The sequence below is a fragment of the Alternaria arborescens genome (genome assembly GCF_004154835.1).
Source record: "Alternaria arborescens strain FERA 675 chromosome Unknown contig_2, whole genome shotgun sequence".
NCBI lineage: Eukaryota > Fungi > Ascomycota > Dothideomycetes > Pleosporales > Pleosporaceae > Alternaria > Alternaria arborescens.
Window position 1 is genome coordinate 892,108 of NW_021167857.1, and position 15,516 is coordinate 907,623.

The 15,516-nt window shown below is 49.3% G+C and overlaps 5 protein-coding genes across 5 annotated transcripts; 4 read left to right on the forward strand and 1 right to left on the reverse strand.

Annotated features, from left to right (window-relative positions):
* Positions 1–516: 516 nt before the first annotated feature.
* Positions 517–2,332, forward strand: AA0111_g1139 (hypothetical protein; the record flags this gene model as incomplete). Its single annotated transcript, XM_028645249.1, has 5 exons — positions 517–688; positions 752–958; positions 1,021–1,188; positions 1,253–1,593; positions 1,658–2,332. The coding sequence occupies 5 exons, from the start codon at positions 517–519 to the stop codon at positions 2,330–2,332; spliced, it is 1,563 nt and encodes a 520-aa protein (XP_028511351.1).
* A 1,999-nt stretch (positions 2,333–4,331) lies between these two features.
* AA0111_g1140 (hypothetical protein) lies at positions 4,332–6,806 on the forward strand (the record flags this gene model as incomplete). The annotated part of the gene is made up of 1 exon (XM_028645261.1): positions 4,332–6,806. One exon carries the CDS (start codon positions 4,332–4,334, stop codon positions 6,804–6,806), a length of 2,475 nt encoding a protein of 824 aa, XP_028511010.1.
* A 154-nt stretch (positions 6,807–6,960) lies between these two features.
* Positions 6,961–7,515, reverse strand: AA0111_g1141 (hypothetical protein; the record flags this gene model as incomplete). Its single annotated transcript, XM_028645272.1, has 2 exons — positions 6,961–7,389; positions 7,441–7,515. The coding sequence occupies 2 exons, from the start codon at positions 7,513–7,515 to the stop codon at positions 6,961–6,963; spliced, it is 504 nt and encodes a 167-aa protein (XP_028511011.1).
* Positions 7,516–10,050: 2,535 nt separating this feature from the next.
* Positions 10,051–12,245, forward strand: AA0111_g1142 (hypothetical protein; the record flags this gene model as incomplete). The annotated part of the gene is made up of 3 exons (XM_028645283.1): positions 10,051–10,300; positions 10,354–11,064; positions 11,170–12,245. The coding sequence occupies 3 exons, from the start codon at positions 10,051–10,053 to the stop codon at positions 12,243–12,245; spliced, it is 2,037 nt and encodes a 678-aa protein (XP_028511012.1).
* Positions 12,246–13,171: 926 nt separating this feature from the next.
* AA0111_g1143 (hypothetical protein) lies at positions 13,172–15,229 on the forward strand (the record flags this gene model as incomplete). Its single annotated transcript, XM_028645294.1, has 1 exon — positions 13,172–15,229. One exon carries the CDS (start codon positions 13,172–13,174, stop codon positions 15,227–15,229), a length of 2,058 nt encoding a protein of 685 aa, XP_028511013.1.
* Between the last annotated feature and the right edge of the window lie 287 nt (positions 15,230–15,516).

The following is a 15,516-nucleotide window of genomic DNA, read 5'->3' on the forward strand; positions in this document are numbered from 1 at the left end:
GGATCCGGCAGAAGAAATTCCCCGCATTCAACCTTACCTCTTGTACCACGGACCGCGCTGAATGCGGCTAGCGGCGAGGTGTATGTCGGGCGTCGGGTCATTTGTATCCAGCCTTGTACATACATCTACATGCACAAGTCGGACGCTGAACCCGGTTTTGCGAGACGATAGAGCCTGTCGTGATACGATATTTATCCGTGTCATTAAGGGCGTAGTCATTGCATACCCAACCAGAGAGTGACCAAACTTGGCGACTGTACGCTATCTCAGAGAGGTATCTGTATCTGATGTGATCAACGGTCATGCTTCATGGTGAAGGATGTGATCAACCATACCGTCGGGCACAAACCCCGCAAAGCCAAGGAGAAGGGATACTGGATATGCATTCCCTAGTCGGTTCGACGGTCTGTTGAACCGACGAAGTGCTTGGCTTCCAGTATGTAAACTGCGAAAGTGGCATACTGCGAATCAAACCCAGAGCACCACGGACTTGAATATTCACCTCCCCAGATAACTATGGCGCCAGCAGTTGCAGGTCCTGGTGATGGTATCATCGAGCGCGTGGTCGCTGCCGATAAGGTACGATGGTGGAACAAACCCAATCTCCGGCGTCTCTACCTATTGCTGGTACCGTTCTGCTTTTTCATTGAGTCTACTTCTGGATTTGATAGCTCAATGATGAACGGAAGTAAGTAGTGTTCACTGAGGTGTTACTAGTGGAACGTGTGCTGATCCTTTATCCGCTACCTAGTGCAAGCTCTTGATTACTGGCAAGAATACTTCAACCATCCCAAAGGAGGCCAACTGGGTTTGCTAGTTGCATGCTACAACCTCGGAGCTATCTCGAGTATCCCACTCGTTGCTCTTGTTTCAGATCATCTTGGAAGGCGAAAGAGTATCGTCCTCGGATCTACTATCATGATCATCGGAGCAGTTATGCAGGGGTTATCGCAAAACCGTGAGTACATAAGTCCCTGTCAAGACGAGTGGAAGAGCGATGTCTAACTGTTAATTACTCAGTTCCGATGTTTATCTTCAGTAGAATCTTTTTAGGTCACGGTATCGTTTACGCTATCATATCCGGTGCCGCCCTTCTTGGCGAGTTAGGTCATCCCAAAGAACGTCAGTTCTTGGGAAGCCTTTTCAACGCATTCTTTGGAGTAGGCTCCGTACTTGGTGCTGGTATAGGTAGGACATGTTACCCTTTGAGGCATATGTAAAAAATGTACTGATATTGGCTACCAAACTCTAGTCGTACGTACGCTACTCATTCCGAGCGACTGGTCTTGGCGCCTTCCCTCCATCCTTCAAGCTGTTCCATCTATCATTCAGGTTGTGTTCGCTTTTACAGTACCAGAAAGTCCCCGATGGCTCGTCTCTAAAGACCGCAGTGAAGAAGCTCTCGAGATATTGATCAAGTATCATGCAGAGGGCGATGCTTCCGCTGAGCTACCTCACCTTGAAATTGCCGAGATTCGCAAAGCTTTGGAATTGGAAAATGAGTCGCGACAACGTGGGTGGGCTGAACTCTTCCAATCGAAAGGCATGCGACATCGTGCCCTCGTCGCCGCTGGACTCGGTGTCTTCGTCCAGGTGAGTTATGACTGTACGAAATGCATGTGAGACGTACACTGACTTCGCATATCCACATCTGTAGTACAGTGGCAACAATCTCATCAGCCAGTACCTCGTCCCTATTCTGGAAAAGATCGGTATCGAAGACAGCCACACCCAAGTGCGCTACAATGTCGGCTCCGAAGCATGGGGCTTCCTCATGGCACTTGTCATGGCGACCATCACACCTCGATATCCACGACGCAGGATGTACTTACTGTGTGCTAGCTGCTTGTTATGCGTATACACTGCTTGGACTATCGCACAGGCTCGTAACCGAATGACTGGATCAAAAGAAACTGGCTACGCTGTGCTTGTCATGATCTTCCTCTACAAGCCCGCATACAACATCGCTTACAATGCTCTCACCTACGTCTACATGGTTGAGATCTTCCCGTACTATGTGCGTACCAAAGGCCTTTCGTGGTTTCAGCTCTTCAATCGCTGCTCCGTCATGCTGGGTTCCTTCACCAACCCCATCGGACTCCAAGACCTTGACTGGAAGTTCCTCTTCGTGTATATCGCTTTGTTGTCTTGCGAGATCGTCTTCATCTACTTCCTGTTCCCGGAGACATACGGAAAGACGTTGGAAGAACTCACGTTCCTGTTCGAAAGTGAGAAGGAAGACCGCGATGCGCTCGCTGCAACTACCGCTAAGGTCATGGGCCATGAAGGCAACGTCACTGAGCTTCATGAAGCGCCGGAGAAGAAGGCTTAGGCCACAGATAGAGTGGTGGCTGCATCTAATCTCAACGGTTCTTGGGAAAGCCGTTGCATTTGGCGCTCACGAAGTGGGTTTGAAGCCGCTTGGGAGGTCGCCGCATTCCTTCAGAGGGTTATGAAACATTTGTTGACAAGAATAGTGGGATAGGTCGATGCATAACTTGTGGCTGTTCAAGCATGACTCATTCTTGATCTTGCTTTGTCTGAGTTGTAGGATAGCGAATCGGTTTTCCTCTACAACTTCACATAAGCTTCTCATAGTTGTTCTAGCCTACTGTAAAGGACAACCGACTTGCGTATAGTTGGTCAAGAAACATCTCTCATGCCAGCCCGGTATCATGTTTTGCACTGTTGCCTATCCTGCTGGCCCACTTCACGGCCTAGCACGCGGCGCAGCAACATATCAAACTGGAGCTTGTGCTCGTGGCGGCAACATATCGCTCGAGATTCATCATCGCCAGCCCCTCGAATAATTGAATGAGTTGGCAATTGCGCGAATCTCCACCCGAGATTTGTAAGTTTGTTTCTATGACACGATGCACCCAATAGTTCGTTCTCTCATACGACCATTTCACCGATCAAGCGACGGCGGCTACAGGATACTGATCTCCGACTGATCGGGACCTGTGGAGAATATCCCGAACGAATGGGAATCTGGCGGCTTTGAAACAACAACAGACGAGCATGATCTTGGCCAGTGAGGTTACACGACGAACGCAGCGAAGCCTCGATTGCCGCGACCCGACAGGCTGGATTTAGCTTGGCCCGGCCCTGGTACACGTGTCAGTAGCTAGGTAACATCGAATGGCATACTGAGCCTCAAGCCACGGTAGTATCAACGTAGTAAGCGAAGTGTTGGATGTAGATGGAAGGCTAGGCAATGTGAGACATAGCATCATCCTCTCAGCGTACCTACCTAGTCAGGCATGCTTTACCTTTTTCTTTGGAAAAGCTGCTGTTGTGAGTTTGCGTCTATAGCAGCAAGCGCCGTCACGTGAATCCTGCTTCATGCATGCATGTGTTGTATGCTTTTCACCGAGACTACGAATGCACGATAGAAGCGACGTGGAATATTCGAAAAATAGACGCATGGCTAAATATTCCTCGACGATGATAGGCCGCTATTAATAAGTGGGGTTATCGGCTCCGCGCCTAACGATAGCGCAACCCCGCTATCGCGACCCCCAAGAAATTATCGAAACATTGTCGTCTGAGCCGTTTCCACGACCACAACCCCGCGCAAGTTCATGCGATAACCTCCGAGGCTGGAAAGCTGCATCATAATTCGCTCGATCAGCATATCCAACATGTCTCTCCAATCTTCCCATCCTCACATTGGCTACAGTGGCTGATGAGGCTCGAAGCGCTTATACAACTGTGCCGCAACGTCATCCAAAACGTGATCTCATGATGGGGCCAAAACTAAGAATAAGCCTAGCTGCATATGTTTTAATACCACAGCGGCAATAAGATACGCTAGCCCAGCCATGCGGCCACACCCAGCGGCTATACTCAAGCTCTGTACGGCTACACCCACGTTGGTGCTCCGGCCTGACAGCTCCCGATACCTGCGCCGCACGCAGGTGTCCTGGAAATGGCCTTCAGCCGCCTCTCTTGGCAAGCTTTTTGGGAGGTTGGATCTGGTCCTTGCGGCTAGCTCGTGCCATGAATGGTGGGTTGGCTCGGTAATGCACCGATTTCTAGAACGAAGGCATAGTTTGCATGTACGCCGCAGTAACAACAGTGTTTGATGTTTCGAGCCTACTCCAATCACGGAAATGGTCTGTGGAGGCTTATACTGCAGCTGAATGTCGTTATAGTATGGTGATGGTAAGTCTAGTACCAGCCTGCAGCTTCATCACAGTCTGGCCCTTCTCTACTACATCTGGACGAAACAATTTTTCATCATTGATCGTTCATTCAAGTATTCCAATTTCATTTTTTACATTCTTGTAATGCCTTACCCGATATCTACATCGGGCCACACTCCAGACATGTCGCGACCACAGAAGAGCCCTATGCACTGGCCGACCTTCCCAGACATCCCAATATATCTCGATACTGGCGATGAGCGTGCAACAGCAAAGACATATGGAACAACTCCCACAACTCCCACGACACCGGATATCTCGGCACAAGGTCGTCCAATGCATCTCAGCCCGGCTCACATCAACGCACAACCCGTCAGCCCGGTCGAACCCAGCCCTACTACGACTATCGAAACGTCCAGCCATCGTTCGATCATATGGCCGATCCCAGAACCACCTCCAGAGATCCAGCATCAACAGGACTCTCGGCGGCCCACTCTTCGTTTCTTCCCCACACAGCGTCCGCGAGTTCGCCTCGACAGCATACCGTCTCTTCAGATACCGCAGATCAACGACAAGATCCAGGAAATCAATGAGAAAACACCTATTAGTAGTCTTCATCCAGGTCTTGGTATCATCAATGGACCTCCAAAGCCGCCTTCTATCGAGATATCGGCGCCAATCGAAGAAGGCGTTGAGGGATCGGGCAACATCGCTCAGAGAATCGAACAGACACTCTGGAGATACACACGTTCGGGTAACATCTTAAAGAGGTGGCTATTGGAGATACTCAGTTGGTCATTCAGCGCAGCATGCATGGCCACCATCATCGGAGTACTCATATATCTCAAAGATGAGCCATTGTCTAAATGGCCATTGGCCGAGAAGACAGGTCTGACGTTGAACGCACTGATATCCGTACTTTCCAAGATGGCTGGTGCAGCGCTCATTCTTCCAGTAGCAGAAGCTCTTGGACAGTTGAAGTGGAGTTGGTTTCTAGATCACTCCAAACAAATGTGGGATTGGGAGATCTTCGACAACGCCTCCCGGGGTCCTTGGGGTGCAGCGTTGCTCTTGATCAGAACCAAATGTAGATCGCTGGCTGCCGTAGGAGCCTTCATCACTTTACTCTCTCTGGCATTGGACCCTTTCTTTCAGCAGGTGGTAGACTTTCCGGACCGTTGGGCATTGCAGCACACCACCAGTTCGATACCACGGACTGAGAGCTATACACCATTTTACAAACCGGAATTCTTCCAAGGCTTCGAAGCCAATGTAGCCGATCCGGCCTTTCGACCTGTCATATCGCAGTTCTTCGTAGATAACGGTACACAGCCTGTCGAGTTTGGCAATGGGACCAGACCTGAGATACCACTCTCGTGTCCAACGAGTAACTGTACATGGCCAGAATACGAAACACTAGGCGTATGTAGTCAGTGCGTCGAAGCATCAAACCTGCTCGAGTGGGCGTGTTTGTATACAAAGATCGACTGGAGCGCCAACTCGACTGGTCCTATCAGTGATGACACCATGCCAAATGGAACTGTGTGTGGCTACTATCTGAACGCAACCAGCGAAGCTCCAGTCCTGATGTCGGGATACATCATGGAAGGCACGGAGGAAGAACCTGTTGAGGGCGAAGCTTTGCTTGTTCGGTCTCTTCCTCTCACGGAGTTCCTCACGAAGATTCCATTGTATGGCGATGGCTCCGTGAACTTCAAACACATCAGGAATCCGATCATGGACACTCTCATTGTTTCTGCTCCAGACGGCGTGAATAGCGTGTTCAGGAATGAAACACCTATTGCGCACGAATGCGTCCTCGCTTGGTGCGTCCAAACCATCAAATCTTCCTACGATTGGGGAAGATATACCGAGAATATCACCTCTGTGAACTTCAATACGACCACTGGAAAATTCCCATGGGAGAGTTTTGAGGTTCAACTCGATACCGAGGTTGCGCAGATGATTCTGTATACGCAGGATATCGCCATTACTCCACCGGCGTCTAGTCGCAGCGGGGCCGATACGGTGGTTGCGAACAAAACATATGGGATGTCGAATACCACTGCGTTCAATGTCATGTTGGTCTTTGAAGACTACATTCCTTCATACTACACAGCAATGACCCCGACCGAAAGCCCCATGCTGAGGTACAAGAATTATTTGGATGGTCCAAGCACTCGGGAGCTGCCATTCAATCCTCTGTTGGCGCCTAACAATGTTACCAGGCATATGGAGAGGCTAGCTTCCGCCATGACCAACGTTATCAGGTCGTCGACGGAAAGTAGGTTAATGCTCAGTGGGAAGGCGTATAGCAAAGAGAATTATGTCGACGTTCGTTGGGTATGGTTGACGCTTCCAATTGGCCTCCTGTTTACGGCTTTGATATTTTTGGCTGCAACAGTACTCCAGTCTGCGATTGAAGTTGATCGTGTAGGCGTGTATAAGACTTCCGCAATCGCCACGCTGCTGTATGGGCTGTCAGATGATATACAGCAGAAGATCACCTCTTCGACCGACCAAGGCACACCGCGTGCGAAGGCTAAAGAATTAAGAGTAAAATTACAACCTAACCATGGATGGCGAGTATCAGGAAATCTCTTCTCTCCCTTCCCATCGAAGCCCAAACCAAATCTACCACCACCAGGCTGGATTTGAGTGCATACCAGTGCTCTCTTTTCCTCGCCTCAAGAACTGAAGGATCAAGACGTTTTCAGGAGGAGCCCTTGGAGATCTGTAAAATAACACATAAGAAAACAAAGAGAAGAATGGAAAAGAGCCGCTAGAATCCCCGCTACACGTCCAAAGATTTTCAACCAAGAATGTATTCCAAAGCCCTCGCGACGAGGCTCCGTTTGCCGTTACCCTTGGTTCGGGTGATCCCCCTCTTTCCGTTTCCCTTGGTACGGGTGATTCCTCTTCGGCCATTACCACTGGGTTTGGTGATTCCTCTTCGGCCGTTGCCACTGGGTTTGGTAATTCCTCGCTTGCCATTACCCTTGTGGCGAGTTATGCCCCTCTCATACAGCTCCGCTTCATCACCTTCCACTACGTCATCTTCTGCCACATCGTCCTCAGCACTGATTCCGATGTCCGCTCCGTCACGCTTGTGTTCGACATCGAATGTCACATCGGATGGTATGGCTTCGATGATAGGATATCTTTTCACAACGTCCCGCAACGAGTCGAGCAAAGAGAAGCTATCCCGTTGTTCGATATTGACATCTCTCTTGTTTACTTCCTAAAGATACATTAGCATTTGGTCCCTTGGCCAGTAAGACAAAGTACTTACATGAATTGTTGGTACGGGCGCGGCAAACATGGGTAGGGCCAATGACGCCATGAGGAATATTGTTCGGGTATACATGGTAACGGAAGAAGATTACACAGTACGATGGAACACTCTCAGATCAGAACAAGAGACGGATGGTGATAGGGTTGAGCAAGAGCTTGAGTGTTGGATGAAAGCAAGCTTCCGATGTCTGTTGGATGGAGTCCGAACGTGGGAACCTGTGGTGCATTTATCCAAGGTTCTGTGTCAAAGGTGACACCCTTCGTCACAGCATCGCACAACATACTCATTTCCACTATTCGACCACGGCGCTTCAACCCGCTGTCACCCTCGCTGATAACCGCCTTGGAAGCCACCGACACGACGCAAGCTGCATAGGTCGGGCGCGCACGATTGGGTGCATTGCGTCGAGGTTGAGCAATCATTGGAGAGAAGAGGGGGGAAGCATAATCGTCGCGTTACCAATCCGGCAAGCTGAAACTTACCGACACACGCGAGTGGTCTCATGGACGCCCGACAACACGTCGTAATGGACCAGAAGATTTCCACGATTCTCGTCACATCGAGTTATCACATCCGAAGCGCGCAGAGAGTAGGGCTTTCTACAAGGCAATTCTGTAAAGCTAGATTCCTGTAAGTACAATCCATCACCTGTGATGCCTTTGCTTTCAGCATTCGCAAGAACAGTTTCTAACCAATCGAAAGGCATTGGCGATGTGATACGGCTTGGCGGCGTTTTTGACCCCTTCAGTGGAGTTGAAGCGATTGGCTCTGCGCGATCGGTACCTTACGCCAATCAACCGTTCCCGCGACCTAGTCACAGACCATGCGTACACGTGACTCTTCCAGCGTTACGCTCCCTGAATCTTTTCGGCTAAGTTGATAGAATTCCAATATGTTCGTTTTACAAAATGAAGTCATTTTCTTTCCAACTTGTTCCAGACTTTTTCTTTTCAACTCGGGGTGGCGTTCATCCCATGTTTGGCGGCCGATGTTGACCCGACTTAACTAGGGTTCCATGAATGAGATTTTTTGTACCCTAAAAACACTTTCAACACTGCCCAGCATTCGCATCATGCCCCCTCATAACTACCAAGCCCTACTGGTGGTTGATTGTCGTTCAGGTGTACCCTTAGAGTGCTCTGTAACGGCTGTTCACTGAAACGGAAAGTCGTTCCTGGTACAGTGAGAAGAGGCTTGCCAATGATATGCGACGACTAAGCGCCGACCAGCAACTGACACTGACGTTGTCAGGGCACCCCTACCCTCCACACCACGACACGACCGTAACATGCATGTAAACCTTACAAAGACCGCTATGCGGCTGCATGCTTTTCTCTACTCCCGCTGCGGTGTCACACACCGTAGCTATGTAATGCTAGACAAGCTTTCCTTGACCATCATGCGCAAGCAATCACACGGCCTACGCATTGTGATATCGGCCATTATGGTTTCTCTATCAGCCTCAACATATGCGGCCCACTTAACGACCGGTCCAACTTCCACATGGCGTCGCGCAGCCAAGCAATACGACATTCGTGACGTTCGTATTCTTTGCATAGGTGTAGGTGTTAAGCGAGAGAAACCTAGGTAGCTATCGCAACACAGCGTATCGGCGTCATTCCCCTGGAGCAAGGCATGTATGCATCTGGACCTTGTCCTATGTCATACAACTTGTCTTTGCTGGAACATACTGCCTTCTTCTTCATGCCTTAGTGATCTAGCAAGAAATGAACGCGCTACACGTACAACGGTTAGAATGTACTTATTGTGAGACATTGAACCACACTCACAGAACTCTCTACGTTGCTGTTATATGTGTTCTTGTTATTTCTCTATGCTAGAAGTATATGCAATCCAAAGAACATCGCATGCATACTACGTGTGCAGGGAGAAGCGACCAATCAGTACATTCCAAATCATACCCACCTCATACCAAGATTGATCTTCAAGTTATCAGCTGTGTTCGCGCGCTTATCTTATCAACGCAGCATATGGCTAGTTGTCTCGAGGTACGTTCAGTGGTAGGTGTAGCTTGGGAGCGTACTCCCAAGGTTTCTGGGCTCACCTAGCCCGGCTCGCTTCGGGCCCAAACCCAGACCCTTTGCCTCGATCAAGTCGCCTTGCGCTCTGCCTTCCACGACAACACCAGCTCCAGCGCTTATTCTCCTTATCTTTCATGATACAACCGATGTGGCTACAGATGGCCCGATGCACGGTAGCCGTGGAAAATCTTGCGCCCCAGCGCTACCATGGTATGGGCTACATCTTCCATTTGACTGCATGTTATCCCCGCGAAACCCGCTATGGGCGCTAAAACTCCCGCTCTGACAGGTCTGGCGGTGTTGCCGAGCAAAGACAGGTGTGCGTCGCCGACGCTCAATCCCAAATTTTTGCATGCGATTGATCACCTGCGTTGAAAGAGCAAGCTCGCAATCATGTTGCTCTTCCTGAACAAGCTGCAGAATGTTCAACTATCGAGCGCTTAGCTTTTGACAAGATCGACAAACGACATGAGGTTGCCAATGATCTACTCTAGCACGCCCTATAGAGCGTCACATTCTGACCGCTCATGTGTTCTCAAACTCCCATCGAGCGAACATACACCTAATGTCGCAACAACGAGGAGGGCAGCTCCCCCTTGCACTCGCGCAGTCGCAACATCAGTACTTCTTAACGGCCAATGAAGGCTCGAACGTACCACCCCCGCCATCCTACCGAACATCTGTTCACGACAAACATCCTTTGGATTTTCCAGGACGCATCGAGCAGAAGCTAGCGCAGTACAACACGTCCCAGAATGTGTTCAAACGCTGGCTATTCGAAATCATCAGCGTGTCGACAAGTGCTGTCTGCTTGGGTAAAATAGCTTCGGCTCAGTATGTTCTGTACGTATGCTGATGGCAATACCAGGCGCGATCATTGGATTGCTTTATTATCTTCATGATCAATCTCTCGACAAATGGCCTCCCGGGTTGACCATCATCACGATCCTCTCGAAGATTGCCTCTGGAGCACTCATCCTACCAATATCAGAGGCCATTGGGCAGCTGAAGTGGACATGGTTTCATGGAAAGAAGTCCAGAGATGCTCTCGATTTCGAAATCTTCGATAAAGCATCGCGAGGCGCATGGGGATCGTTTATGCTGTTGTGCCGAACAAAGGGCAAGTCGCTCGCTGCTTTAGGTGCTCTGTTGACATTTCTACTGCTTGCAATCGACACCTTTTTCCAGCAAGTAACGGATTTGCAGGAGCGCTGGATATTGCAGGGCAATAGTTCTATCCCGCGGAGTATACGATATACCCCTTCCGACGTGCTTACCTATGACAGCATTTATGCCGACACGCCTTTGTCTACGATGAACCAAGATCTAAAGAGGGCCCTGGATCCATTCATGTATGACAAAAATGGCACGCGCCCTCTGCTTACGGAGGGTGGCCCTCAAGCAGAGATACCACTTGTGTGCCCAACTAGTCGATGTGAATGGCCGGCCTACCAGTCTCTGGGAGTTTGCAGTGCTTGCGAAGACGTTTCACATCTTCTTGAGTATCACTGCCTTAACATGAAGATGGACTGGATCAGAAATGCCACTGGTCCTGGAACGGAAGATACATATTCCGATGGTGAGACATGCCTTTCATCGCTGCCACCAGTCTTTATTATGCCAAACCATGCAGTCAACTAATCACCTAACAAAGTTTACTGCGGCTAACAATATGTCCACTTAGGTACTGCATGCGGCTACTTCTTGAACGCGACGAGTTCATCTCCTGTACTTATGTCAGGCTACAGGGTCGAGAACAGCACCGATTCAACTTACGGAGAGACCCTTCTCATGCGCACACTGCCACTTGTCACGAATCCTCTCAGAAGGCCGCTGTACGGAGGCTCTATCAACTTCAAGCACATCAACAACCCCATCCTTGATGCACTCATCGTAAGCGCAGCCGACGGCTCTGCCACCAGCGTCTATCGTAAAGTACCCCCCATCGCCCACGAATGTGTCTTGTCTTGGTGCGTCCAAACTCTCCGCTCCTCGTATTCACAGGGAGGTTATGAAGAGCAGGTGATTGAGATTTTCACGAACACAACAAAAACCGAGTACCCCTGGTACGTCGAGCAGATGTCGAACGGCGATACCTACCAGGACTTCAGTGAGAACATCACGATAACCCCACCTTCTAACAACACTCCTGTTACTTCTTTCGGCGTTTCTAATGATACGTTCTTCCTTACGGTCGTTGTTCTGGATGAGGTATTTCCATCCCTGATTACTATTTCGGATCCTTCGGCAGAGCCATACCTGAAAGTCCGAACTAGCTTTACGGACCAGATCAGATTCCGAGAAGTACACTTCAATCCATGGCTTGCTCCCAATAACGTCACTTATCATATGGAAAGAATAGCACGGGCTATGACGAATGTTGTCAGATCAGATGCTGACAGCAACGAACTGATCATTGGAAGCGCTTCTTCGCCAGAGACATATGTGAGAGTTGAATGGGGCTGGCTCACATTTCCTCTGGTCATGCTTCTCCTGAGTATCGTGTTCTTGGTAGCCACGATGATCAAAACTTCACAACAAACATACGATGGAATCGGCACCTGGAAAACTTCGGCTATGCCAGCGCTGATATACAGTCTACCGAAAGACTTGCAACAGGGACTCACAACGTCGGCGACTTCGAGATCTATTTCGAAAAGAAGGTCGAAGAAGGTCAAAATCAGGCTGTTGCCAAAACAAGGCTGGAGAGTGTCAGGACAAGGTGATCCCGCACCGAGGGCTCCACCAGGGTTCATATAATTGTTGATATCTGTACTACTACTATTGCGCCTATTCCAGTCCAAATTCACCTCAACACTCAAGTATGCAGGCTATCATTTCATTTCAACGTGATGATACTTTGGTTGCGGTTATAGCTACCATATGAATATGTACAAATGATATTCACATGCAAATATAGAAGGCGTTCGACGATAGCCAAGATTAGCAAATACCTGATCATCATACTGAGCTCGATGCAACATGGTATGAATCATGTCATATTACCAGTAGTGTAGTTATCTGAAACTATGAACAGAACATGCACTTTGCCGCGTCCTATCGGCGCAACGTGTGAAACACTACATGCTGATAAGGTACAGCGAAAGCGCAAATATAGGCTCGATTTTGCTCACGTGCTTGTTGAGTCTCAACTCGGCCAATGCCTCCGGGCTCCGCTCGCCCTCACCCCTCCCTCCTTCACCCACCTCTATCATACCCATCTTTATTTTCTACCAAAAGTATAGCACCCTTTTCGACCTTGGCCTTTTCTTTACTGTATCTGGTTACTTCATTCGACTGCACGACACAATGTTGATCACCACGTCCGGTACCTATTAGCCGGTCGCTACGTGAGTATGCCGCGGCGCTAGCAGCAAAGTTCCTATTGGCGCATGACAGCGAAGCGCTCACTCAAGATGGGAAGAGAGCACATACGGAACTCGGCGCTAAACTTCCATGATGATCGCAGGCCTTGTGGCATGCTTTGGTGCATGTTTTGGCGGTTCGATATCTCCAACTGCAAGACATGACGAGACTGCTGTGCTGAGGCATTGCCGAGTTGAACCTCATCCTATGAAAAGCTCAGATGCCTGAGAAGTTCTTGTAAGACTATGTTCCAATTTTGACAACATATCACATCCAACTACTAGTCCTGAAGGACAGAACCACTCATTTAAAACCCCGCAATGAACGAACCGCCCATTTACTCATCCGCGGCCTCAGACCATCCACACGACACTCGTGCAACACTTCCGCAATGCCAATCCTCAAGATACCCGCCGCAAAGCCCCCACGATCATGAACGCGACACACCATCGTTCTGTACTTCCGACGGTAAAGACAAGAGATCGTTGGATCTCATACAACGCTTAGAGAAGAGACTGGCGGAATACAATGCATCCCAGAATGTCTTCAAGAGGTGGCTTTTCGAATTAGTCAACTGGCTAGTCAGTGCAGCATGTATAGGTGCCCTCGTTGGTATCTATATATCTATCAGTGCGAAGAAGATGGCTGAAAGCGAACGGCTTCTCACAATAACCAGCCTCTTAGGAAAAGTAGCATCCGCTTCACTTATCGTCCCAACTTCAGAAGCACTCGGGCAACTCAAGTGGCAATGGTTCCAGCAATCCAAAGCCATGTGGGATTTCGAGGTTTTTGATAAGGCATCTCGCGGTGCATGGGGTGCCACGCTACTCCTATTTCGGACGAAAGGAAGATCACTTGCTGCGTTAGGGGCATTGCTTATCGTGTTATTGCTTGCCATTGACGCTTTCTTCCAGCAGGTAGTAGCCTATACAGATCAGTGGGCCTTGCAGGATCTATCTAGCGGTATTCCTCGAGTAGTGAGCTATCAACCACGGTACTTTAAGCAGATATACCAGGGCTTTGAGGTCCAGCAATTCGACAATCTCATACTCCCTGTCGTAAAGTCGTACTTTTTCGATACTGGCACGACGCCGATTCCGTTTGGGAATGCCACAAAGGCCAACATACCGCTTTCCTGTCCATCCAGTGCCTGTACTTGGCCGGCGTATGAGACTCTAGCTGTATGCAGTCAATGCACCGATGCTTCAGATCTCCTTGAGTTCGCTTGTCGATACACTGCAATTGACTGGACCACCAATCATACTGGACCCATCAGTCCCAAAACGACGGCTAATGGAACTGTGTGCGGGTATTTCCTCAATTTTCGGCCCGAAATACCGATTTTGATGTCGGGATACATCCTTGAGGGTACAGGAAATCAGACTTCACCAGGCGAGGTGTTGATGGTACGAACATACCCTTTCACCGACATGAACACGAAAAAACCAATCATGGGAGGCTCGATCAAGTTCAAGCACATTCGCAACCCCATTCTAGATGCTTTGATAGTATCAACTGCAAACGGTACCGCTGGTGTCCTCAACCACGAACGACCTGTTGCTCATGAATGCGCATTATCTTGGTGCGTCAAAACTATCAGCTCTTCTTACGACGGAGGGAAATACACCGAGAATATCACCAGCATCTACATGAACACAACAACCGGATCCTTTCCATGGGAAAGCGTCCCTGTAAAATTAGAAGACGGAACTACCGCTACATTCGCCATGTACGCTCAAAACATCACTATCGAGCGCGACGCTGCGCATCGAGATCCTTTCTCACTTGCCGTCTCCAATGCCACGTACCGAGTCGACAACACCTCAGCATCAAATATGATCATGCCGTTTGATCAGATCTTCCCATCTTATTACACAGACTTCGGCCCTTCTGGAAAACCCTTGCTGAGGTTTCTTGACGGGTACGATGGGCCTACATTTCGAGAGATGGACTTCAATCCCTGGTTAGCGCCCAACAACATCACACGCCATTTGGAGAGGCTAGCCGCGGCGATGACCGACGCCATGCGATCTAACGCCGATAGTAATGAGATGATTCCTGGAAGAGCATATAACATGGAGAAGTTCATCTACATCAATTGGCTATGGCTCATCTTTCCAATTCTACTACTTGTACTGAGCCTGGTGTTCTTGGTTGCAACCATTGTCAAAACCTCGAAAGACACCGATACGGGTATATGGAAGACTTCGGCTATGCCAGCGTTGATCTATAGCCTGCCGAACGACCTTCAACAAGGACTCGCAACGTCGGTGACCTCGAGATCGAAGAAAATCAGGATCAAACTAATGCCGAAACAAGGATGGAGGGTGTCTGGTCAGGTTCAGCCTGCATCAACGGCTCCGCCAGGTTTCATATAGCTGCAAGCCTCTGCTTATGATACGTATGTGCAAATGATGGAGGTTTGCTAAAGAGAATGAGACCTGTGACAAGCTGCTCAAATCATCATGAAATATCATGAATGTACAAGCGATGCCCCATTCTATGACCAAATCCATATAGCGTATAGCAATGGGTGTTAGTGCTCGTCTTAGAGAGACAAACTGTCAACATCATCGTCGCGGAGTTAATCTCGCTTGCTGAGCCTCGGCTCACTGGCCTTCCCTGATTCCGCTCCCCCTCATCCTTCATTCCAACTACATCGTTC